This window comes from Aegilops tauschii, chromosome 5 (genome assembly GCF_002575655.3).
Source record: "Aegilops tauschii subsp. strangulata cultivar AL8/78 chromosome 5, Aet v6.0, whole genome shotgun sequence".
NCBI lineage: Eukaryota > Viridiplantae > Streptophyta > Magnoliopsida > Poales > Poaceae > Aegilops > Aegilops tauschii.
In genome coordinates, this window is record NC_053039.3 from 567,092,522 (window position 1) to 567,119,687 (window position 27,166).

General features: G+C 45.5%; 2 protein-coding genes across 2 annotated transcripts; both read left to right on the plus strand.

Annotated features, from left to right (window-relative positions):
• Window positions 1–1,676: 1,676 nt before the first annotated feature.
• LOC109784351 (uncharacterized) lies at window positions 1,677–7,554 on the plus strand. Its single transcript, XM_020342941.4, has 7 exons — window positions 1,677–2,017; window positions 2,725–3,045; window positions 3,547–3,668; window positions 4,004–4,097; window positions 4,831–5,157; window positions 5,990–6,327; window positions 6,946–7,554. Exons 2-7 carry the CDS (start codon window positions 2,892–2,894, stop codon window positions 7,162–7,164), a joined length of 1,254 nt encoding a protein of 417 aa, XP_020198530.1. The 5' UTR covers window positions 1,677–2,017; window positions 2,725–2,891; the 3' UTR covers window positions 7,165–7,554.
• A 107-nt stretch (window positions 7,555–7,661) lies between these two features.
• Window positions 7,662–14,309, plus strand: LOC109784352 (uncharacterized). Its single transcript, XM_020342942.4, has 6 exons — window positions 7,662–8,873; window positions 8,973–9,167; window positions 9,834–9,989; window positions 10,091–10,218; window positions 10,698–13,759; window positions 13,886–14,309. Exons 4-6 carry the CDS (start codon window positions 10,174–10,176, stop codon window positions 13,887–13,889), a joined length of 3,111 nt encoding a protein of 1,036 aa, XP_020198531.1. The 5' UTR covers window positions 7,662–8,873; window positions 8,973–9,167; window positions 9,834–9,989; window positions 10,091–10,173; the 3' UTR covers window positions 13,890–14,309.
• The last annotated feature ends 12,857 nt before the right edge of the window (window positions 14,310–27,166 follow it).

Below are 27,166 nucleotides of genomic sequence, written 5' to 3' on the forward strand. Positions count from 1 at the left end.
AAAATTGTACTTCATAACTTACTAACGTAGGATGTGTTGAATTTTTTTGTCGAGGTAGTGCTATGTTAGTGTCACTGGAATGTTGGTAATACGTGATGCTTTTGTGGGTGGAGTGGTAGAAAACACAAAGGTTGATGTCAGTTTGAGTCTCATGCTTGGGCTGAAGAAACAACATCACACTTATTTTTTTTTTGTACAACACAAAAGATTGGCACATAACATAGTTTACCATAAATAAACATTTATAATTTCTAGAGGTTATGACATACATTGCAAAGAAAAAAATTGTACTTCATAACTTACTAATGTAGGATGTGTTGATTTTTTTTTTCGAGGTAGTGCTATGTCAGTGTCACTGGAATGTTGGTAATACGTGAGGCTTTTCTGGGTGGAGTGGTAGAAAACACAAAGGTTGATGTCAGTTTGAGTCTCTCATCCCCTATAAGAATAAGACAAGATGGAGCACCCCTCTGTTCTCCTTTTTCTTTGAATGTTGGTAATACCAAGATGCCATTGCAAGCATGAGAGCCATGCCCACTACAACATAACCAATTATCAAAGCATAATGGCACCAACCTTGCTCTTAACACGAAGCCATTCAACTAAAGAAAGCAAAGGCCATGACCAAAATAAAGGACCAAATTCACGTATACATGGATTGTGGAGATCCTAATTATACCTAGTCAAATGCTAAGAGGTTATATATAAGCATGTACCCCTGGCTTGTAATCACCGTGAGTGGAATATAGACATGTTCGTAAACACCATGAGTTAAAGAAATATAAATAACAGGCATATTGCTTGATTCATGGACTGATGGACAATACATTACTTAACAGACCCGGGCAGCATCGATGAGCTCTTAGAGCCTAGCAGGCGGGGAGTGATGTACCTTCAGGTTCTTCTTGCAACTGATTTGGGTGGCTGTTTTGTCCGGTATGGGCGGAGCGGGAGGCGACACCGGCAAGGCTGGGGTTGGGGTTGATGGAAGAGGACGGTGGGGGACAATCACTGTCCAGTGGCTCGAGCGGCAACTCATCGATGCTGATGCCACCATGAATGGTTAGGCATGAAATTGTTTGGGATAGAGGTGCCGAGAAGGGTTTAGGGAGATAAATCAGGCGCCGACGACCATCTAGCGCTAGGCCATGCGAGGGAATCATGGGTGGAGGGAAAGATTGATATGGTAGACGTGTGTGCCTGGTTTTTAGCCAACGAGTTTTTAAATAGGAAACCGAAAAACCCAATAGAAATCCGGCGGGAAGAAGACGTACATGATAGGAGGGGAGATTTACCCCGAAAGCGAAGCGAATACAACCTCCTCTAGTAAAGATCCCCATCTCCCACCGTATGAAGTGTCAATTAGTACTTTGTCCTTAAACCCCTCTTCAACATCTCCCGTCTTAGTCTTCATGATAAATATGCAGACATCATTACACGTATGACATATGCTTTCAACGTCATAATGATGCGATTCGTAACATGCATGAGTATTTTAAAATAATTCAAAGCTCAGCGATTTTACCATGTATACCGTTCGTTTGAATTCGAATTTGAATTTTACATCGGTAGCCCCTCCCTAGAAAAGCCCTCAGTTCCAGAAACCCACCCCGGTTTGCGAAGAAATTACCTAGGACTGCCACCGCGTGCCCCCCAAACCCCCGGCCGCCCGCAGCCGCAGGGTTCTCCTCCTCATCACTCCCCCGAAGCGTTGCGCTGCGGCTAGGCTCTCTCTCTCTTTCCCTCCCCCGTGCGCGACAAGCGGCTAGGGTTTCGCCCTCCCATCCCATCCCCGCTCCGCCGTCGCCTCCCACCCCCGCCGTCGCAGCCCTCGCCTCCCGCCTCCCGCCTCCCGCATACCATCCCCGCCGCCGTCTCTCGCCCCTCCGCCAGCCGCGTCCTTCGCGGCCGGCACTTCCACCGAGCTCCCGCGCCAGCAGATCGACGCCGCCGGGCCCGTCCGCCCCGACTCGCCGCCGCCCAGCTCGTCCCCGGCCTCCGGCTCGCCTCCGCCCAGGTTAGACCTCCCTCTCCAACTCGCCGCCGACTAACTTCCGTATAAGATTCAGCTCGGAGCAAGTGACCCGTAGATTGGTCTCCTATAGATAGGAGGCCCTGGGCGGTCGTCCGGCTGGGATTTGCCCCGTTCGATTCCCAGTAGTGCGCTAGTGGTTGCGCCGAAGCAATGCTCTGGCTGACCACCTGCTAATTGCCCTTCCTGACAAACAAAACGTGTCCAATTTGTGACATCCGATGATTTCTAATTGTAATTAGGGTACACTGTTTCAAATTCGAATTGCTGGATGATTAGGGACGTTCGAATTTACTCCAAATAGAAGAATGACAGGAAGGGGTGGGGCTAACCCCTATTTTGGTAAAGGAAGGAGTGCCTGGAGCGTTGGAATATTTTAAATTGATAAGCACCTGTGTTTCCTGGAATGTAGACTCCAGGAATTTTGCGTCTCTGAGACTAAACTTCTTGTTTCCGTAAGATTAGCGCATTGGCACACAGACTTGCTGAATTTGAGTACTGTCATTGTAATCAACTTTATGTTGCAAATTTAACAGTCTCTGTTATGTTACCCTGCAACACCCTCATTGCTGTCATGTTACCTTGCAGAGTCCTCTCATTTTAGTTCTCTTCATAGTAATTTGACCGACAGAGATTTGAGCTGGGCTTTACTATACTTCTGGTAGCTGATTCTCTTTACCAATTTTCATCAGGTCTGTACTGCCAGGGTTACTTCCATTTGCATTGAAAGCTCTGTGGGTCACTTCGACGGAGTTTGTGCAATTACCCGAACCGACTTGGCGGAACTGTGCTGTGAGGTCTGGTGTTCCTTTTCTGGTATACGAGCCAACTGTGGGCAAGAAGTCTTCTTGATTGAGGGATGCCGACAAGAAAAAAAGGACCTGCAAGAAATGCAACCGTTGAGCATGTTAATACGAAAACTAGTAGACAACCTGGAAGATCCACTCAGTCGGCAGCTCCTGATAAGAAAGTCAATGATCTAATTACTTCTTCCTCCAAAAAGCAGAAACCTGGTAAAGTTCCCCCACCCTGCGTCCCCCCTCTTACTGTTCTGTGTTATGGTGCAACTTCATCTCTAGTACAGTATCCTTTATGACATTAGTTGATAGAAAATTGGACAGAGGGACAAAGATAAAATATATTTATGGTCACTATCCAACTTGTCATATACTGCCATTTGCCAGTTCTCTTGTTGTCCAAACTATTTTTTTTTATGTACAAGTATCTTTGACACACCATCTTATGCACAGTAATTCAGTTTAGTGAAGCAAGATTTATCTCTTCCTTTCTTGAGCATGAAAAGATAATATACCCCTTAGCAAGCAAACTTCTTTGTTGAACCTGATGACTTCACTTGACTTTTGGCAAATGTTTTTTCTGGGATTATTCCTTCAATTGGCTGGAGTTGGTTTGGGAGAATGTAATATTATGAACTTTTAGGAAGTTGGCTACCTGGTATCTACTAGAGCTGTCTTAGTTTTGTACTAACATTGCTCTAATTGCTGACTCCGCAGCCGAAGACCCTCTGAAGAAGAACCAAGTTCTCAGCGGTGGAAGAAAATTAACATCTCTATGTGATTCTGATACTGAAAATGGAGTTGCTGATGTGCCAAGTAGTAGTATGCTTGATCACAAGGTATGGCTCATTCTAGTTTAAGTGAGTTATATATACGATCTGGCTTTGTCTACCGTTGTTATCGTGCAGTGCAGTCAAGCAAAGATGATGAATGAGCTGAAAACTGAATACTGTCTCTTTTAAATACTCTTTTTCTGCACAGCAACATTTTGGGATGTAAAAACAAAATATTTAGGTCCTTAACAAGCTATACCTGAGATATGTGTATGCCGTAGGTCTATTTTTCTCATCTGCAAGACTACAACTATGAACGTCATTGTGCAGCAATCAATTAATTATGTCTCTGTTCTTTACTTTACATTCTTATACATCTATTTGGTCTTCCTTTTCGTCAGCTGTCTCATGGAAATGCTGACGAACCATGTGAGAACATATTTTCTCAACCATTCCACCATCATAATGAAGACGGCAGTGATGGCTTGAGCAAAGGTACACACAATTAGAACATTGAGATCCCCTCTGAACGATGCTGTTTTTGAATATTTCGCCATCTTATGATGTATCAGTGTGCTACATTAATGCATAAGCCGTTAGTATCTAGTAACTTGGCTGGTATGGCTTCTTATTTTCCTCGATGTCTTGCGTATCTATAAGGTATATATGCCCATAGCACCACATCCTTTCCCTAATTTATAAATGTATAGGTCAAGATGTACTTAGATCTGTCCCATAGTCAATGTAACCTTGATTTATATTAATATTATCAAGCTCTTTTTTGAAGCAGATATGTGATTTCTGACAATCCTTCATGAGTCGTAACAAGTGAAAGTTTCGAAGTCCTTGGTTACTGTATTTGCTTTGCCTTTCCCTGACTTATCTAGACTGCATGGCGCAATGCAATTTTTCTCTCTTACTTGTTTTATTGTATGGCTGCAGTGGTATTTTAAGAACTTGGTAGAAAAAAAATTAAAGCACTCCCTCCGATCCATATTAATTGTCGCAGGATTGTACTAAATCTGCGACAATTAATATGGATTGGAGGGAGTATGTAAATTAGTTATTTTTTATTTGCATCCTGCACTGTGAAAAATGCGATTATGCCAACACAACACCGTGTAATTCATGTACATTAGCAATTTTCAGATCTGTGTTTGATTTTTCACATCCATGCATATAATCAATAATAAGTACTCTGTAAGTGGCTTGACACTCTTTATTGCAGTTCCTGTGCAATCAACATGTGGTAATACAAAGCGCGCAGACGATGAGTACAGTGAATTGGGTAGTCTTTCTCCCGAAGTGTCTGCTATATATCTTGCAATGCAGCACTCTAAGCTGGAGTGTATTGATGAACAAAGTCAAGATTCTATCTCAACAGATGGTGGGTGCGCTGATCCTGATGAGGCTGAGGAGCTTGATGAGTTTGACCCTTATACCTTCATAAAGGATTTGCCTGAGTTATCTATGGTTGTACCCAAGTTTCGACCCGTTCTTCTTCCAAAGCAAACTCGGAGCTGCCCTAGAACCACCCTTGTCCTTGATCTGGATGGTAAGATGATTGTTTGGGTGAATATTTTATCTCTGATATTTGCTCTTGAGTCTTGGCGAAATATCTTGATGGAATAACTATTTTAAAGATGTTTCTTCTGTGAATAATGAAGTAAATATAATCATTTCTCTACATTACTCCCTCTTTTCCTGTTATGAGCCATTCAAGTCATTAAAGCAATGATTAATACGATCAATATGTTTAGTACACGAGAGGATATCAATTACATGCAGAATTATCCATTTGAGGCAAGGGTGCCAAATGAAACAATTGTGGTAAATTTGTCAGAGGTAGTAGAACGAATAGTAATGGCAGATGAAAAAAAGTGTGTGTGTGGGGTTAGAAAACTAGTTACTTCCATGTGTAAACGAATACATGCTATTATACCACTGATAAGGCCAAGGATCTGCAGCATTTTTATTTACAGGGGCCAAAATATCTTTTTTGGGGAGAGAAGCAAAGGATCTGGGTTTGAACTTGAAACCTATAGAAACCCATGAGGCATGCTGTTTGTGCAATTATAAGTTTCTGTTGAACATGATTGCACATGTTTGTTAGTCTTGTGGGTACTGCAACATGATCATCATTATCTATGTTCATTATTTATTTATTTATCTACTATTCACATAACTATAAACTTGTTACTTAATGTTAGCCAAGTGGAATTTTGCGGCTGTGCACCAATCTCTGGTCTTTTTGGTTACGTCTTCCTACTTGTTCGATCAAATGGAATTATATCTGGTGTTAGTTCTTATTTGTAACCATGGTGTTTAACGTTCATTATGAATTCAGTGTTAACCTAACCTGAAGCTATTTCCATAATGTCATGCAGAGACACTGGTGCATTCTACTCTTGAGCCGTGTGAAGATTCTGATTTCACTTTCCCAGTTCATTTTAATCTCAGAGATCACACAATCTATGTACGGTGCCGTCCATATCTGAAAGATTTCCTGGAGAGAGTAGCCAGCATGTTTGAGATAATCATCTTCACGGCCAGTCAAAGTATCTATGCAGAACAACTACTTAATGTTCTTGATCCCAAAAGAAGGTTGTTCCGTCATCGAGTTTATCGTGAGTCTTGTGTCTATGTGGAGGGCAACTACTTAAAGGATCTATCTGTTCTTGGGCGTGACTTGTCTCGTGTTGTCATAGTTGACAATTCTCCGCAGGTATTTGTTAAACCATTACACGTTAGTTATTCATGGGTTAGTTTCTTTTCCTGTTCGAAATTTTCTGGAATGCTATTGGAGCCAATCTAGTCTTAATGATTTTATTAGCACTGGTCTTCATTACAACTCAATTTTATCCTGGTTCATGATCATGATGTTTGGGTCTGACGACTCTTGGTTGTTCTGAAATAGCAATATGAATGACCTATCCGTAAAACCTATCTTAGGTCAGTGCCTTAACTAATTTCCTTCAGTTTTGAACCTTTCACCTTGCTATTACTTGTGAAGCATTTTCAGTTGGAATATAACCTTCCACTTACTTTTTCACTGGGATTGATTGCCCCAGGAAGAAACTTGATCATCCCTTTGCTGAGCAGTGTTCCTGTTGTGGCTCCTCAGTAGTAAGCAGCAGTATCATGGGTGTAGTTAATTCTTTTTTTTTTGCGGGGAGGGTGTAGTTAATTCCTTCCTGCTGTGCAATGAGATTCTCATAAGTTACTATTTCTTCCTTCTTTTTTTGTGTAGCAATGAGTTTCCCCTTTATTCTCTGCCAGCACTACAAACACACATGTAAGCAGATGAATCAAGAGGTCTTTTATGATATATTCTTGCTTTCAGGCCTTTGGGTTCCAACTAGACAACGGCATACCGATTGAGAGCTGGTTCGACGACCCAAACGACAAGGAGCTCCTAGCACTGCTGCCATTCTTGGAAAGCCTGGTTGGGGTGGAAGATGTCCGGCCATTCATCGCAACCAAGTTCAACCTCCGCCAGAAGGTTGCCAGCGCGACTTCCCTTGCGATGCACTTCTTTCCCAACGCGGAGCGTGCCAACTGAAGCGCTCCCACAGAAAACAGGCAATCAAGTGTTCGAAAGGATATCTGAAATTCAGGATCCTTTGTTGTCGTGGTACACTCATGTGTCATTTAATTTCGAACCGCCAGGCAGACAGACGGATGTATAATTTGGGCTGTTGTATGTTTCTGAAAACCGGTAACCTTGTACAAGCAGTAGCGAGCCCCAGAAGAGGGTTGTCAGTCGTGACCGTGTTGCGCGATGGATGCATGCGCAGAACTGCCCAGCATTGTAATAGGTCAGCGGATATTTGTCGGAATTTGTTGTGGTCACTGAAAGTTGTGTTGCAGCATGTAGTTTCCAAGTAGAGTACACAAGTCAGTCGGTGAGGATTATAGCTGCCAATTGAGCATTTGAGCCTTTTCATCCCCATTTGTGATATAGCTTTCGTCTGCTGTGCTTGAATCTGCGCATTTTAAAACCGAACCAAAAAGAAAAACATGCTGAGAAAAACCAAAGCGAGTATTTTTTTGGGATCATGGTTAACAGTGTGGCAATATATATATAGCACCACGGTCGGCGGCGCGCTAGGCCGCTAGCCCCTCGCTCCTCCGCCGCCGCTCCTCCGATGCGTGACCTTACTCGCCGCCTCCCCTCCCTCCAGCACCCTAGACCGGCGCTGGCGCGCCCTTGGGGTGGGTGCTGCTCGGCGCCCCCGCTTCCCCGACTGCTCGGCTCGGCGACCTGCAGGTGAGAATAAAATTATCTGCCGCTCTTCTGCTAGTGCTGCACAGTGATTATTTTGTGTTCTTACTTGTTCAGATCATCAGATGGCCTGGAGCTGTGATGGCCATACCCTTCCACACCATGTAATGAAGGTTTCGAAATGTATGAGATTCAGATTCCTGAGAATCCTAACACCCACATTTTTTCTGAATTTTTTTTTTTTGAATTGTTTGGATTGCTTACCACATGTGTCACTTGGTAACACCCACATTGGCAACAAAGGTGAAGAGGCACGATGCTAGTAGTAGACGTTGGTTCTGCTTGTGTTTTGGTAGCCACTGTCAGTTGTTTTGTTAACTTATTTGGCTCTACTGTTTTACTAGCTACTACCAGTAGTACACAACACACTAGTGATAAAACCAAAGTATTGATACCCTATAAACTGAAATCCCGTATTTGCTGAACCAAATGTACAGATTCTTGTGTTGTATGTTCGCTTGCCTAGCTCTGTTTCCTTTGCTTTTCTTTTCTTTTCTTTTCTTCTGCACGACTGACCCTAAAGATGCAGTGTAGTTCAGTGCATATAATCTCCAATGCCCAAATGTCAAACACACCGCAACTTGCAAAATAGTCTCTCTCTCTCTCTCTCTGCATCTATGCTTGAAGAGGCAGAAGGCGATGCTTTTTCTCTAGGGAAAGCAAAGCATAGAGCCTGAAAGAAGGAAAGAAAAAGCCCACAAAACAGCTCAGGAATGAGTGACATTATCTGCAACCGCAAGCAAGGAACAAGTCCTTTCGGAAAACACGAGAGCACAGTGGGGCAAAACCAAAAAAGCTCATACCATTACCACTGCACCCATCTACCAGAACATATGCCAATTGCCCCAACTTGCACTACACTCTGTTCCCGAGCTCTTCCACCAGTCGCAGCTACACGCAAGCGAAAACTTCTTTCATCTCCAGCAAGCCAGATGATTGGGTGATACATCTTCACCTTGGACTAGAGGATGGATGGCTTCGACTAAGTACGGTTTGCACCATCTATATAAGTTCGTTTTCTCATAGGTTTTTGCGGTGTCACATCAGAAATTTAAGCATCTAATCAGTCTTTTGTTGTTTTGCAGTGGCTGCGGAAATCTGTGGCGGATTGGTTAGACATGTTTTTCTCATGGATTTCTTATACTGCTGTGCTGTTAGTTTTGATTTGAGGGAGATGATGGAGTGAGCTGCATCTGGAATAATGGAGTTTTTGGAGATAACTTTATTTTTATGTGCAACTCTTCTTCACTCGTTGAAATGATCCGCCTGTGGCTCTAGAGGTATTATTACTCTCTCCGGCATCAGAAAAGTTGACGTTTTAGACATGATTACACATACAGAAGCTGTTTTTTATATTTATTCTCTCCATACTAACTCCGCAACTCACTAATTCTAGGGGGTAATACTTTCTACAATTTGCCTCAACATCAGCATTTTTTAATACTGGAGGAAGAACAATACATATTGTGTATAGACATAGCAGATCGTCTTGTCATAAGTTTTGTCTGTGTTTAATCTGCTTCGCGGATCAAGAGATGTTAAAATCTCAGCCGGATCTGCCTTTATTATTATTTTTTGGAAAAAACGACCAGATTAGGAAATCTTTATAATTCAAACCCAAAATTCCAGTTTTCTTTCTGTATAGCTGTTCCCCTGAATATCTAGAAATATAGAGCCCGAAGTAGATTTGTTTAATGGAAAAACGAAATATATACATAAACAATGCACCTTTTGTGATTTCTTTGTTGCAACGGTGTATATGTAAACGCAGTTTTTTTTAAAGTTAAACATGTTGCAAGATGCTAGTCTCTTAGTGTGTATACATGCTTAAAGGAGGAAGAGACAAACTGAAAGGCCACAAAAATCTGCGACGTGGGACGATGCCAAAAGCTCCCACCATCATCATACACCTCATTATCGACTGATATCACCGCTCAATCTTGCAGTTCATTCTGTTGTTCCCGAGCCCCGCCACCATCTAAGAAAAACAAGTGGGTTTGTTTTTCCATTTCGAGTGATGTTTCTTCACCTGGGACTTGATTTCTTTGGGACAACTTATCCTTTCTCCGCAAGTCTTCTTGGCTCCTTGACTTGATATCTAGGTACTACAATTGCATCTCGTATGTACATATACAAGCTTGTTTTGTCATATGTATTTCTGTGATGCCACATCGTGAATCTGACGAGCATCTAACTTTTGTAGACTGCGGGCCAGTGGGTTACAAGCACACAGTCATGGTTTTCTTCTGCTGAGGGTAATTATTGGTTTTACTGTGGAGCTTCAGAATGGCTGCTGCACCACCTGAACCTACTCTGAAAGGGCGTACTCTGGTTGGTACCTTCTCTTAATAAACTCATGATATTGTTGTTAGATTATGAACCCTCCCAAACTTCTCTGTTTGTTTGTAGCATGACTACCTCTCCTCGCTGTTACCGCACTCTTGCAATCTCGTTCCTTGAGCAATGATGTTCAGGTCGGTAGAGCTGCCTAGTGCTTCAACAATTTTGGACTGCCGCGGCCCATGAAATACTCTTACTAACAATGGTTATATGTTTTATGTGGAAAACAACACTATGTAATGAGCAAGCATATATGAACCGATTATTTTCATTCATTAATATATTAGTTCCACACTAGCTAAACTTCTAAATTAGGCACATGTCTACACTGACCTGATAATCAAGATTGCAACATGAGACATTTGTTGTTTTAGTTTATTAATTTAGGAAAATAGCTAGTATTAATTAACGTTGTAGTGTCAACATGTCTACTCTTGGCAGTCATATCTAACAGTCGTTAATTACTACAGGTTGTAAAGGATTTCGATGACGCCGTCAAGCAGCTGATTGATTTTCTGCATCATGGCGATGATGCTGCAGAAGGCAGAATAAAAGCATTCTTATTTCATGGCTGGTTCGGTCAGGGTCTGGGAGCATCCGCCGTTCTTAGAGCTACAGCAGAACACCTCAAATCGAAAAGAAGCAATCCAGACATGAAACTGCAATTTGGTAAAGTTGTCCACGTAGACTGCTCTCTGTGGAAAAATAGAAGGACGATGCAGCGGGAAATAGCAGCAGAACTGAACCTTGGGCATTTAATGCCTATTTTTGATAAGCAAGATGAGGATGATGATTTCAGAGGAGTAGAGGATAGTTCTAGAGCAGAGCTAATAAGCATAGCAAGTGAGATCTATGAATCTCTAATCAATGAAAAATTTCTATTAATTCTTCATTATGGGGGAGATGCAGATATTGATCTGGCAGAGTTAGGCGTTCCTGTATTTGGACCTTTTGGTAAAGCCAAGCTTTTATGGACCAATCATGGAAGATTTCAGCTCTCACAGAAACAACAGAAGTTGTTGACATCCAGTTTCCTTGATATAAACATGCTTTTCATTACCAGCGACCACATCTATATCGGGCAACAACTACGTTGTTTATTGCACAAAGAAGCTGTTGAGGTGATTAGTTACACCGGAATGGATGACATCAACCCAGCAACTGTTGTGGATTGCTTCTTGTACTCGCTGTTGCTGGTAGGACAACTGCGTGAAAACTCTGACACTGTTGAGTATGATTGGGCCACTTATGTTTGCAACTACTGGATATGTGACGGAATCCTTCAAAAGGACAGAGCTTGGGAGGTTGGCAATGCATTATATGGAGTGATAGGCCAATTGCGCCATTCTTCAGATGCAATAGAAACTCTATTATATTGGTTGGACCAACAAATAAAATCCTACCAAGGCTGGAAGTCAATTGCATCAAACCAACAAGGAGCACAAAGTATCTCTGCTGTTCCTGTTGATGCATCATCCTATTTCTTAACATTTAAGGGAGATGATCTGCTAGAACTACCGAATGATTTGTTTCAACTAGCCAACAACCTCCGTGTGCTAAAACTCTGCAAGTGCAGTTTTGATTTTGCATTCCCTCCTTTCCAATCCTGCCACAACCTAAGGTTCCTTTGGCTTGACCATTGTGCAAACACTGGGAAGGATCAAGGTGGGGGAGCATGTTTTCCAAACCTGATAGTGCTTGAATTGAGTCACACAGATTATGCCTTGCAGCAGCAGATGATTGAACGGATGACCAATCTAAGAGAGATAAATACAAAAGGAGTCTCATGGAGGAATATAAGTCATGCATGGAAAACATTACAAAATGTTCACAAGCTCCGACTAACCGAATCTTCGGATGTGATCACAGTGGACAATTGCTCTTCCTTGGATATGATCAATCCGGAGCTCCTTGACTTGTCCGGCAATACCTGTATGGAATCATTGCCTAGAATGTCATCAGCGGCAAGCCTGAAGATGCTTGTTCTTGATGGTTGTTCCAACTTGGAGACCGTTGCACTTGAAGGAGCTCTTCCACTGCTAGAGACTTTTAGCTTCGATGGTTATGGCCCAACGGAGAACTGGGCACATCCCATAAACTTACCCCAAAAGGAATTTCGGCCAAAGTCTCGTGCAACTCCAATCAAAGAAGCCAAGGTGACAAAAATCTCCCTGGTGGGTTGTGGTCGATTGCATAGCATATTCTTGCGTGGACTGGCCAATCTGGATGAGTTGGACCTCTCTGATACATCTATCAAAATACTTGACCTTGGTGCCATGGATGTCCCCGAGCTCAGGAAGTTACTCTTACGGGGTTGTCGGCAGCTCTGTAGCCTAGGTTGGCGTGATTATAACCCGTCTAGATTGGAAGTGGTACATGTAGACACTATGGGGAGGAAAAGATTAGTGGTATGCTGTGCACAAGCGAGGGAGGACTTCTTTAGTTCTGTGGCATGCATTACCCTTACAGATGCAAGAATCCTCTGGCGGTGCATGCGGGAACTCTTTTGGTTCATATATGGTAGGGGCAAAAAGAAGTTGCACCTCCATATCTCTTCTACTGTTCATAGCCAAATTGCCATGACCAAAAGTGTCGAGGAGATTGGCCCCAGCAAAGTGGGTTTTGTTCCTACGGGGCGATCGTTACCTTATAAAGATATTATCCTTCTGAAGGATGTAGCATGTTCATCCCTTGTATGCGACCAGCGGCAGCTTCAACCTCTCGATGTGCATATGGAGATTGGTGATGAAGGCCACAATTTGGAGAGTATGGACACGGACATATATTTCAGACGGTTCACTCTGGATGGTGTTCAGTCCTTGCATGTGCATGACAATTCCTCGATCACCGCTATCCCTCCAAGGGGTCCACAAACTTGGCATAGACTAAGATGGTGTCATGTTGATAGATGTCCCAAGCTATACTCTCTCTTTTATTGTGAGGCTGGAGAATTCAACTTCATTAATTTAAGGACATTTTCCGCGTTTGATCTCCCGACGGCCTGCTGCATTTGGGGTAAAACCAATCCCAAAGATCCTGAAGATTGCATATACCTACTAAGTGCCTTCACAGCCCTACATTCCATATACCTACACAATTGCCCCAAGCTGGTGTTTGTCCTCCCAATTTCCTTCACCTTGCCAAGCCTGGAGACCATACAAATTGCATACTGCAGCAACCTCCAATATGTTTTTCCACTGGACAACGAGTACCCTCCAGAGATAGCATCAGGCGTCACATTCCAGAACCTGAAGCACATTAAGCTATACCATCTCCACCGGCTGGAGCAGATATGCGAGACCAGACTGACCGCGCCGGCACTGGAGACAATCAGCCTCAGGGACTGCTGGGGCCTGAGGCGGATACCGGCCGTCGTCGCGCGTCAAGGTCCTAAGCTAGTTGTGGACTGTGAGAAGGATTGGTGGGGCAAGCTCGAGTGGGACGGCCTGCAGGCCGGCCATGACCCGTCGCTCTTCGAAACACGCCACTCGGCTTACTACAAGAAGACGCTCCCAAGGGTCTCTGTTCTAAGGTTGGTCGCCCATGGGTTACTATTCCTTATATGCATACACATACATAGACTGAGCATGCATCTGTCACGACATTTGCCATCTATCTAATTAAGGTATCCGATTGACTTTTGTTCTTTGATTCGTAGGTGATTTGCTGCACCCCTCTGCCATGTCTAGCTTGGTCTATAAGATGCAATCAAGGGAGGTCAGGCTACGTGTTTCTGTGTTGCAAGTGTGGTGTGTTCACGAGCAGGTTACGTACGCTGCTATGCACAAGCAAGAATAAATGGTGTGTTTTCAGCCACCAAGCTACCTGATTTTGAGTATGCTTGGACGATTAGATTGGACAGGATTGGATTGGATTGTTGTGTGATGCACTTTGGGTGCTGGGCTTTCACCAGCTTGGTGTGGTGTTCACATCTAGCTGGTTAATTTGTGTTGATTCGTGATTTGCTTGTAATAAGATGAGGCTGTGCATGTGCTGTGCGCGCCAACCCAGTGTGCTGTGTGACTGATTGATGAACCACAAATTCAGCTTGTATTTGATCATATATACGACACTATTCTTGTGATGAGTTGTCACCTGGTTTCCAATTGCACGGTTTTTTTTGGTGGATGTGATGTGGTGGTGCTATCATCGACATAACTGCTGTATACATGAAGGTAGTGTAAGATGAAGCCTTGCATTCCATGTCTAATTGGATGTAATGTGCTGTATGCAATGCATTGCTCTGTTTATTTGACCAAATGCTTGACAAGTCTGTTTTGTTCTCTCTGTTTTACTGTATGTAACTACTTTAACAGCGTGGTGGGAAAATCCAACGGAGGAGGAGATTTGACGGAGTTAGTTTTTTTTTCGAAAACACTAATGCCCACACGTGTGGGCGTTAGCCAACTCGCCCACACGCCTCCATCGCCGTCCAGCGCCTTTTGCATGAATCTTGACATGAAAAGGCTGTTTTTGTGTGCCACGTAGGACAGCTCGTGCGTGTGGCGTGTGAGGGAGTTCCCCCGCACGCCGGTTTTCTCTCCGCGGTCAACGGTCGCCAGTCGGGGCATGCGATGGAACTGCTGTCGCGCCCGCACGCCGCGCACCACTTCTGTTCCCCGTCTCCCACGACTGCCCATTCTCCCACTTCCCACACCCAAGCTGTCATTTGCCATGTTTTTGAAGGGTACATGGCAACTGCCCTATTTGTGATTGTAAGCAGATGGCAACTCTCTTTTATCCGAACGTGTTATTTATTGCCACGTCTTTTTGTTGCGCTACATGGCAACTGTCTAGTGTTAGTAGGTGGCAACTCCTAAAGATATCACCGTCGCCCACATGCCCGTCTCCTCTCCCACACACCAAAATCTATCAGTTGCCATGTGTTTTTGCAGGGTACATGGCAACTGCCCTAGTGTGCTTGTAAATAGATGGCAACTCTCTTTTTTACCCGAAACATGTTTTTTGTCATGTTTTTTTAGTGCTATATGGCAACTGTCCAGTGTTAGTAGGTGGCAACCCCTAAAGTTTTTCAAATCATGGTAACTGTAGTAGACCAGACCATACATAGCAACAGCTGCAGTTGCCCAAAAATGGCATCCGGCACTTGACCTAAGATGGCAACTGCAGTTGAGCAACCATGGCAACTGTAATTGTCCGACATGGCAACTGTAGTTCAGCAACATGGCAACTGCAATTCAGCAACATGGCAACATGGCAACTGAAGAGGGTCCGGACCATGGCAATCATGGCGGGACGTGTGGTTACTGCCACGCGGAGCATGTGGCTCGTAGGCGGGGAGGGGCGACGGCCGAGACGGGGTCGTGCGGGCCGCGTGCTCGCTCGCCCGGACGTGCTCGTGCAGGGCGATCGCGCTGCACCGAACGTGCGGGCTGTGGCGGGGGTGCGCCCGGACGCTGTCGTGCGGGCGGGGTTGTCTCCGTGCCACACATGGCGTGCGGTACAACCACCCGATACACCACACGTGTGACAGTTATCGGCTTCGGGAGCGGCGGCCGGCCGCAGATTGAGATCCACGAGTAGTCAATCCATTTTCTACCTTGGTCTTCCTAAATCAAACCCTAGTCTCCGGCCGGCGCACGATGTCATGGGCCTGGCGATCGTTCATCGGTCGATCTCACCTCCTCCTCATCTCCCGTCTCCGGCCAGTCCGCCGCCATGCCAGCCGCCCACCGCCGTTCTCGGCCGAGATGGCCCGATCGGCACACGAGGTTACGCCTCCAACTCTCACGGTGACTCGCATGCCGAGGTCGCGACGAAGCGGCATCTGTACGTGGTGCTGGACGACCACAAGGACGGCTACGGAATCCACAAGCTGGACCTCGGCCCCGAGGACGGCGATGACGATCTGGACGGCGGCGGTGCGCGGCCCCTCCCGGACCCTCCACTCCTGCGTGTCGTGCTTAAAACCGTCGGAGAGCGCGCGCAGTTCGCCGCCGTAGGCAGCAGCATCGTCGCCATAGGCACCCCTTTGCGCTACAGCTGTTGGCCCGGCCAGCTCGGCGTCCTCCTCATCTACGACACCAAGGCGGCGGCGATGGCCGTCTCGCCTCAGGTCCCAAGGGGCTTCCTACAACATGGCCACAAGGCAGCCATGGCCGTCGGGAACAGGCTGTACATGCTCGAGGCCAAGTCCGACGTGCACGACGACGACGTCGGCGGGTGGATAGGTTGGCAGCCACTGTCCAACTACCCGCGGTGGTGCTGGAGCGCCGACGCGACTCCTCGGACCCTACCGTCCTCCCCGACACCTCTGACGCTCCCGTTCTGTACCGACTACATCATGGCGTACGCGGCGCACGGGCAGCCGCACGAGCATGTGCACGAGATCTTCGTGTCTGTGAGATCCACGAACAGGAGCGAGTACCCTCTGAGGTACCGTCTAGGCGTCGGCACCTTCTCTTTCAGCACGGCGACCCGCGAGTGGACGCGGCGCGGCAACTGGCAGCTGCCGGCCCATGGCCACGCCCACTACGACGGCGAGCTAGGAGCATGGCTCGGGCTCCACGCCCTCAACGACGAAGGCGACATGTATCGCCCGCGCGTGACGGACGTGCGCCTCTGCATCGGCGACGTCACTTACCACCCGGCCGAGTGGAAGGTCGGCAGGGAGCATCTGTTCCGCCTGGATGAGGACGCCGCGGCAGGCTGGAGGCACACTGATGCGAAGCTCATGCCCATGGTGGCGAGTGATGGTGGCAGCGAGTACTGCATCATGGAGCGCCTACGACCCAAGAAGGAGAAGGAGAAGGAGAAGAAGGTGGTGTTCATCAACGGGGTCAACCATTGGTACGAGAAGGAAGAGGAGGAGGAGTGTCTCCTCCGGCTCACCAGTTTCCGTGTGGACCGTGGCGAGGACGGTGAGCCGGTGGCCACGGCTTGCTGGTCATCTCGCTATTACAAGGTGTTCAGTCACAATAGGAATTTTGAGGCTCAAGCGTTCTGGATGTAATTAGCACAGCCGCATGATTGGTTGAATTTTCTTCCCAATTTAACAAACTAGTATTGGAGTAGTTAAAAGGAATTTCACCGAATGTTATTATGATTTTTCATGTGGTGATTATCATGCCAGGATCAGTGGCTTACTGCTATAATAACAGAGCAAGTTGAATAAATTGCGGAGCCGGGATATCACCGATGTAACATCACAAATGTGTGCCGGACCCCCTCATAGATGTGTGGTGTTAAAGTTCGTATGTGATAGTTACAAATCTGTCTCCGATGTATAACCAACGTCGATGGGTAACCCGTTGACAAAGTCTTCTCTGATGGATTCCATAAAAGTTAACCTTAACCAGCGTGCCTCCATTTCATTTCCAACCAGAGTCCCCGCCACCTCAATTGATGTGTCTAGATCGTGCCTACTTCGAGGATTGTTCCCTCGTCGCCGTCTCGCTGATGGAGGAGGAGAGATGGTGACATCAAGACGGTTTCAAACATTCATTCGTAGAAGGAAGGGGGGAACCGGATAAAGAGCTCGAGAGGAAGGGGGGAACCGGATAAAGAGCTCGAGAGGAAGGGGGGAACCGGATAAAGAGCTCGAGAGGAAGGGGGGAACCCTGAGAGAGCATGGCACCGAGCTCCTGGGATGAAAACAAATGCCAAGTGAAAAACAGTCGTTCACGAGATGACGAGAACACTTATTTAATAACGGCAAAATCATGTTTGATTGGAGCTAACTAGACCCGCGGAATGGTATTTTAAGGGTTCTATAAGACATAAAGTGACCCTTTTGATTGGCGGGAATGAGAATTTTGGAGGGATTGGACTTGGGAGTTTAGAGTCTAACTTTCCACGGTAGCTATATGTAAGTTGACTGAATTTGTAATTTGGGTAAGTCAATTTTGTGTGAGAATGAACGGTTGGAGGAGGAAGAAGAAAGAAGGATGACCTTTGGATCTTTAATCTAATAGAAAAGCGACTTGCCCAAAATAAATTTTCAGGCGACTTGCATATGGCCGGTCCCCTAACTTTCACCATCTTATTAGAGAAGGGAGTGTTAAACGATAGGCTTGTAGATTTGTGTATAGGCTAGTGTCACGTGACATGTTGTCACCTATGTATTTTGTGTATGCGTGTAACTTGTATAGCAGGTTGTTGGCTAGAGTAGATATTATCCATGTATAGCTTGGAGTAGAGGCAAAGCCTAGCAACAACCTGCGCTGATTGTATCATGTTCTCGCTATATAACATGAACGCGCCCCCGCTGAGATGCATACGCTTCCACGCCTCTCATTCTTTCATCGTAATCAGAGCAATCCTCGAGCTCATCCATGACGACGTCTTCAAGTTCCTTCCCCTCCTCGCCATTCGCTCACGCCGCCACCGAGAAGCTCACTGAGGGCAATCAGGCTATGTGGGGGGCCACTGTGCTCTCCGCCATCCGGGGAGCCCAGATGGCGAAGTACCTCGACGTTGAACAGCCAGCACCGCCCATACAGATCGACGTGACCTCCTCCGACGGCAAGACCACGGCGAAGGCGCCGAATCCTGACTTCCAGACCTGGTATGCGCAAGACCAACAAGTCTCCTCCTATCTTCTGACGACCCTTCCTCGTGAGATAGCCATCCAGGTCGCGTCCTATCACACCTCGGTGGAACTCTGGAACATGGTTGAAGGGATGCTTGCATCTTGCACCCGTTCGCAGACCACCAACGTCCGGATCGACCTCGCAACCTGCAGAAGGGCAACCTATCCATCACCGACTACGTCGGGAAGATCAGAACCCTCTGTGATGAGCTGATCGCCGCAGGGAAGAGGGTGAACGAGGAAGACATCGTCTCCCACATCCTAGCCGGACTCGATGAAGAGTTCGATCCTGTGGTTTCTGCCATGTGCTCCAGGATGGAACCAGTCACCGCGGCCGAGCTATTTTCTCAGCTGCTCAGCTTCGAGACGAGGCTGAATCTTCGTGGCGGCGGGTCGCAGTCCTCCGCCAACACTGCCACTCGAGGCCACAAACAAGGCGGCGGAGGTGGTGACCACGGCCGTAGACAAGCTGGCAATGGTGGTGACCGCGGCGGTCGTGGCTAATCCAAGCCAGGAGGCCGCGGTGGTGGCGGACATGGCGGCAACAACGGCGGCGGCCGGGGCAACTACAACAACCATGCCTATGCTCCCAGGGTACAATGCCAAATCTGCGGGAAGATGGGCCATCCGGCATGGAAGTGCTGGAAAAGCTATGACGAATCCTACCAAGGTATGGAGGAGAAGTCGCCCAATCTTGCAGCTCCACAGTACGGGGTGGACACCAACTGGTATCTTGATAGTGGTGCCACCGGCCACATCACGGGCGACCTAGAGAAGCTGACCGTGCGCGACCGCTACACCGGCAACGAGCAAATTCACACCGCAAGCGGTTCAGGTATGGTTATCAAACATATTGGTCATTCGGCTATTCACACCTGAAATCGTGATCTACACTTAAACAATATCCTTCATGTGCCCGAAGCCAATAAAAGTCTAATCTCTGCCAGCCGTCTTGCCATTGACAATGACTCCTTTGTTAATTCACCCTCATTCTTTTTTTGTAAAGGAACGGGGAACGAGGAAGGTACTCCTTCGAGGCAGGGGTAGAAGAGGTCTCTACCCAGTTAGGCACACGGGGTCCGACGTCAAGAAGCAAGCGCTAGGTGCTGCCAAGATATCCTCGGATAGGTGGCATCGACGTCTTGGGCATCCATGTTCTGTTATTGTTAGCAAAGTCATTAGTCAGAATAATCTCCCATGTGCTAGTTATCTCAATAATGAGTCTGTATGTGACGCCTGTCAGAAAGGCAAAAGTCACCAACTTCCTTATTCAAATTCAACAAGTGAATCATAGTTTCCTTTAGAACTTGTGTTTTCTGATGTTTGGGTCCTGCTATTGAAATAGTAGGAAGAAAACAATATTATGTGAGCTTTATAGATGATTTCAGTAAGTTCACATGGATTTACCTTATCAAACACAAGTCTGAGGTTTTCCAAAATGTTTCATGATTTTCAGAATCTTGTAGAATGACAATTTGATCGGAAAATTCTTGCTCTCCAAACAGATTGGGGAGGGGAGTATGTAAAACTAAACTCCTTCTTCACTAGGATAGGAATATCTCATCATGTTTCCTGCCCTCATGCTCACCAACAGAATGGTTTAGCTGAGAGGAAACATCGACTCATTGTCGAAGTGGGCTTGTCATTTCTTGCTCAAGCTTTCATGCCCTTGAAATTTTGGGACGAAGCCTTCATTGCTGCAACCTACTTGATAAACCAAATCCCTAGCAAGGTTATCAATTTTGAGACACCTTTTGAAAGGTTATTTCATGAAAAACCCAACTATTCAATCCTTCGAATTTTTGGGTGTGCTTGTTGGCCAAATCTTTGCCATTACAATAATCATAAACTTCAATTCCGGTCCAAGCAATGCGCTTTCCTTGGGTACAGTAACCTTCACAAAGGCTTTAAGTGCCTTGACATCTCTACTGGACGAGTTTATGTTTCTAGAAATGTTGTGTTTGACGAAAATATTTTTCCCTTCGCTACACTTCATCCTAATGTCGGCGCTCGTTTACGTGCTGAAATGCTTTTGCTGTCTCCGGAGTTATTAAATCCTACTGATCAAGGCGGTGAATATTTTGCTGATGATCATTTGTTTAATAACACTAACCCTGGTGGAGCCAGCGGTGAAAAAACGGCGCTCCAAATCATGATTTTATGCAGCAGCAGAAAACTCCTGAGCTACCTGGCGGCGTGGGACACGAGACAGATACGCCTGCGGGTGCCAATCCCGTGGGATCTAGCGCAGGTGCGGATGCAGATCCCCAGGCGGATCTCCTGACACCGCCTTCTCCAGATTCGCCTGGCGCCTGGTCGGGTGGGTCAGATGCCCATACCCCGCCGCCTAGTGCGCGTCACGCATCAGGACCTCGGTCGGGAGGACCGGATGTCTCTTCGTCGGCACGTGCCAGCTGTCGAGGCGCGGTTGGCAGCGCGTCGTTCGACGTACCAGATGCGCGGAGGAGTGTTGGTGGGTCGCCATCGCCTGGCCCACACGCAAGAGACTCGAGCCCGGTCAGGAACGCGGCGGTCGAGGAAGATTTGTCCACGCCTGCCCGGTCGGATGGACTGGGATGTTCTGTGGTCGCTGATCCGGTGCGTGTCGGTACACCACCGCGGATGACCACACGTGCACAAAAAGGTATTTTGAAGCCTACAAAATTTAAAGATGGAACAGTCAGGTATAAGAAAAACTTCAGGTTTGCAAACTTTGCTTCCACTAGTGAACCACAAAGCGTGACAGAGGCACTAAGCAATGATAATTGAAAAAATGCTATGAATGTATAATATGATGCACTCATGAAAAATCAAACTTGGCATTTAGTTCCTTCTAAGAAAGGGAGGAATATAATAGACTGTAATGGGTATACAAAATCAAGAGGAAATCTGATGGCACGATAGACAGATATAAAGCTAGGCTAGTGGCCAAGGGTTTTAAGCAGAGCTATGGCATTGATTATGAGGACACCTTCAGTCCGGTGGGTAAAGCTGCTACTATCAGACTTGTTCTGTATATTGTTGTTTCCAGGGGTTGGAGTCTTCGCCAATTGGATGTACAGAATGTGTTTCTACATGGCGTTCTCGAGGAAGAGGCCTATATGAGACAACCACCTAGATTTGAGGATGGCTCAAAACCACATCACATATGTAAGTTGGACAAGGACTTGTATGGTCTAAAACAGGCACCAAGAGCTTGGTATTCAAGAGTGAGTACAAAGCTGCAGCAACTTGGTTTTAAAGCCTTAAAAGGAGACACCTCCTTATTCTTCTTCAAGAAAGGGAAGGTGATCATTTTTATGTTAATTTATGTTGATGATATAATTGTTGCTAGTTCATCACAAGATGCTACCTCAGCTTTGCTAAGAAATTTAAAAAGTGAGTTTGCACTGAAAGACTTGGGAGGGTTACATTACTTCCTAGGTATTGAAGTAAAGTCGATGCATGATGGTATTATGTTAACTCAAGAAAATTATGCCAGAGATATAATCAAGCGTGTAGGCATGAAGGACTGTAAGTCCTCCAGTACACCTATGTCCACCACAGATAAACTGTCATTCCATGAAAGAAAATTGTTAAGTACAAAAGAAGGGACCAAGTACAAGAGCATACTTGGTGCACTTCAGTATTTGACTTTGACTAGACCTGACATATCTTTTGCTGTGAACAAGGTCTGTCTATTTTTGCATGCTCCTACTTCTTTGCACTGGATAGCTGTAAAGAGAATATTAAGGTATATTCAAGGGAGTGTTGGAATAGGTTTAAAACTGTGCAGGTCTTCATCGACTGCAGTAAGTGCATTCTCTGATGCAGATTGGGCTGGATGTCTAGATGACAGGAGGTCTACTCAAGGTTTTTCTATTTTCCTTGGATCTAATCTTATATCCTGGAATGCAAAGAAACAAGCAACAGTGTCTCGTTCCACCGAAGCAGAATACAAGTCGCTGGCAAATGCAAATGCTGAGGTAATGTGGATAGAAACCCTACTTGATGAACTAGGTATTGGGAGAACACATGTGTCACAGCTATGGTGTGATAATTTGGGTGCAACGTATCTCTCTGCAAATCCTGTATTTCATGCAAGAACCAAACGCATAGAAATTGACTATCACTTTGTTCGAGAAAGAGTGGCACAAAAATTGCTAGAGATCAGGTTGCTGATGGTTTCACTAAGCCTCTACAAATCCGACGGTTTCAAGCCTTCAAGAACAATCTGAACCTTGACATGTTAAGATTGAGGGAGGATGTTAAATGATAGGCTTGTAGATTTGTGTATAGGCCAGTGTTACGTGACATGTTGTCACGTATGTATTTTGTGTATGCGTGTAACTTGTATAGCAGGTTGTTGACTAGAGTAGATCTTATCCATGTATAGCTTGGAGTAGAGGCAAAGCCTAGCAACAACCTACGCCGATTGTATCCTGTTCTCGCTATATAACATGAACGCGTCCCTACTGAGATGCATACGCTTCCATGCCTCTCATTCTTTCAGGGAGTGGGTGGAAATTGGGAATCTTTCACCATCTTATTAGAGAAGGGAGTGGGTGGAAATTGGGAGCGAACTAATGTACGAAGACCATCTTAAATCCTCGCATGAGTTACCACATCCACATGCTTGTTTAAATTCTTGAAGTATTCAAGTAGGAGGTAATTTTTCAGATTTAAATCCTCACTTTTCTTTCTGAATACTTCTGAATATTTTCCTTGGGGTGCTTCGACAATTGGAGTATTATGTTCATTGCCAAACATAACAAATTATTGGAGTGGTTATAAGGAACTTAACCAAATGTTATTATGAGTTTTATGTGGTTATCAGGCTACTAGGATCGTTTGTCTTATTGCTAAGCGAGTTTAAATTACTTGTAGAGTCGAGCAACACTAACATGGTGTTGGGGAACGCGGTATTTCCAAAAATCTCCTACGATCACGCAAGATCTATCTAGGAGATGCATAGCAATGAGCGGGGAGAGTGTGTCTACGTATCCTTGTAGACGGAAAACGGAAGCGTTAAGTAACGCGGTTGATGTAGTCGAACGTCTTCGCGATCCAACCGATCAAGTACCGAACGCACGGCACCTCCGCGATCTGCACACGTTCAGCTCGGTGACGTACCTCGAACTTCTAGATCCAACTGAGGCCGAGGGAGAGTTTCGTCAGCACGACGACATGATGACGGTGATGATGATGAAGTTACCGACGCAGGGATTCGCCTAACCACTACAACGATATGACCGAGGTGGAAATCTGTGGAGGGAGGCACCGCACATGGCTAAACAATCAACTTGTGTGTCTATGGGGTGCCCCCTCCCCCGTATATAAAGGAGGGGAGGAGGGGGCTGGCCGGCCCCATGGTGCGCCCCCAAGGGGGGGAATCCTACTCCTACTAGGAGTAGGTTTTCCCCCTTTCCTAGTCCAACTAGGAGGGGAAGGAAAGGGGAAGAGAGGGAGAAGGAAAGGGGGTCTGGCCCCCTTCCCAATTCGGATTGGGCTTGGGGGGCGCACCCCACCTCTTGGCCGCCTCCTATCTCTTCCACTAAAGCCCATGTAGGCCCATTAAGCCCCCGGGGGTTCCGGCAACCCCCCCCCCCCCCCCGTACTCCGGTAAATGCCCAAACTCATCCGAAACCATTCCGGTGTCCAAACATAACCTTCCAATATATCAATATTCATGTCTCGACCATTTCGAGACTCCTCGTCATGTCCGTGATCACATCCGGGACTCCGAACTACCTTCGGTACATCAAAACACATAAACTCATAATACCGATCGTCATTAAACGTTAAGCGTGCGGACCCTACGGGTTCGAGAACTATGTAGACATGAGCGAGTCTCACTTCCGGTCAATAACCAATAGCGGAACCTGGATGCTCATATTGGTTCCTACATATTCTACGAAGATCTTTATCGGTCAAACCGCTAACAACATATGTTGTTCCCTTTGTCATCGGTATGTTACTTGCCCGAGATTCGATCGTCGGTATCTCAATACCTAGTTCAATCTCGTTACCGGCAAATCTCTTTACTCGTTCCGTAATGCAATATCCCACAACTAACTCATTAGTCACATTGCTTGCAAGGCTTATAGTGATATGCATTACCGAGAGGGCCCAAAGATACCTCTCCGACAATCGGAGTGACAAATCCTAATCTCGGTCTATGCCAACCCAACAAACACCATCGAAGACACCTGTAGAGCATCTTTATAATCACCCAGTTACGTTGTGACGTTTGATAGCACACTAAGTGTTCCTCTGGTATTCGGGAGTTGCATAATCTCATAGGCATAGGAACATGTATAAGTCATGAAGAAAGCAATAGCAATAAACTAAATGATCATAGTGCTAAGCTAAAGGATGGGTCAAGTCAATCGCATCATTCTCTAATGATGTAATCCCGTTCATCAAATGACAACTCTTGTCTATGGCTAGGAAACTTAACCATCTTTGATTAACGAGCTAGTCAAGTACAGGCATACTAGTGACACTCTGTTTGTCTATGTATTCACACATGTACTAAGTTTCCGGTTAATACAATTCTAGCATGAATAATAAACATTTATCATGATATAAGGAAATATAAATAACAACTTTATTATTGCCTCTAGGGCATATTTCCTTCAGTCTCCCACTTGCACTAGAGTCAATAATCTAGATTACACAGTAATGATTCTAACACCCATGGAGTCTTGGTGCTGATCATGTTTTGCTCGTGAGAGAGGCTTATTCAACGGGTCTGCAACATTTAGATCTGTATGTATCTTGCAAATCTCTATGTATCCCTCCTTGACTTGATCGCGGATGGAATTGAAGCGTCTCTTGATGTGCTTGGTTCTCTTGTGAAATCTGGATTCCTTTGCCAAAGCAATTGCACCAGTATTGCCACAAAAGATTTTCATTGGACCCGATGCACTAGGTATGACACCTAGATCGGATATGAACTCCTTCATTTGTTGCTTCCGAAGCAGCTATGTACTCCACTTCACACGTAGATCCCGCCACGACGCTCTTCTTGGAACTGCACCAACTGACAGATCCACAATTTAATATAAATACGTATCCGCTTTGTGACTTAGAGTCATCTGGATCAGTGTCAAAGATTGCATCAACGTAACCGTTTACGATGAGCTCTTTGTCACCTCCATAAACGAGAAACATATCCTTAGTCCTTTTCAGGTACTTCAGGATGATCTTGACCGCTGTCCAGTGATCCACTCCTGGATTACTTTGGTACCTCCCTGCTAAACTAATAGCAAGGCACACATCAGGTCTGGTACACGGCATTGCATACATGATAGAACCTATGGCTGAAGCATAGGGAATGACTTTCATTTTCTCTCTATCTTCTGCAGTGGTCGGGCGTTGAGTCTAACTCAATTTCACACCTTGTAACATAGGCAAGAACCCTTTCTTTGCTTGATCCATTTTGAACTTCTTCAAAAATTTATCAAGGTATGTGCTTTGTGAAAGTCCAATTAAATGTCTTGATCTATCTCTATAGATCTTGATGCCCAATATATAAGCAGCTTCACCGAGGTCTTTTATTGAAAAATTCTTATTCAAGTATCCTTTTATGCTATTCAGAAATTCAGTATCATTTCCAATCAACAATATGTCATCTACATATAATATCAGAAATGCTACAGAGCTCCCACTCACTTTCTTGTAAATACAGGCTTCTCCAAAAGTCTGTATAAAACCATATGCTTTGATCACACTATCAAAGCGTATATTCCAACTCCGAGAGGCTTGCACTAGTCCATAAATGGATCGCTGGAGCTTGCACACTTTGTTAGCACCTTTTGGATCGACAAAACCTTCTGGTTGCATCATATACAACTCTTCTTTAAGATATCCATTAACGAATGCAGTTTTGACATCCATTTGCCAAATTTCATAATCATAAAATGCGGCAATTGCTAACATGATTCGAACGGACTTAAGCATCGCTACGGGTTAGAAAGTCTCATCGTAGTCAACTCCTTGAACTTGTCGAAAACCTTTCGCAACAAGTCGAGCTTTGTAGACAGTAACATTACCGTCAGCGTCAGTCTTCTTCTTGAAGATCCATTTATTCTCTATGGCTTGCCGATCATCGGGCAAGTCAACCAAAGTCCACACTTTGTTCTCATACATGGATCCCATCTCAGATTTCATGGCCTCGAGCCATTTCACGGAATCTCGGCTCATCATCGCTTCCTCATAGTTCGTAGGTTCGTCATGGTCAAGTAACATGACCTCCAGAACAGGATTACCGTACCACTCTGGTGCGGATCTTACTCTGGTTGACCCATGAGGTTCGGTAGTAACTTGATCAGAAATTTCATGATCATCATCATTAGCTTCCTCACTTACTCGTGTAGGAATCACTGGAACTGATTTCTGTGATGA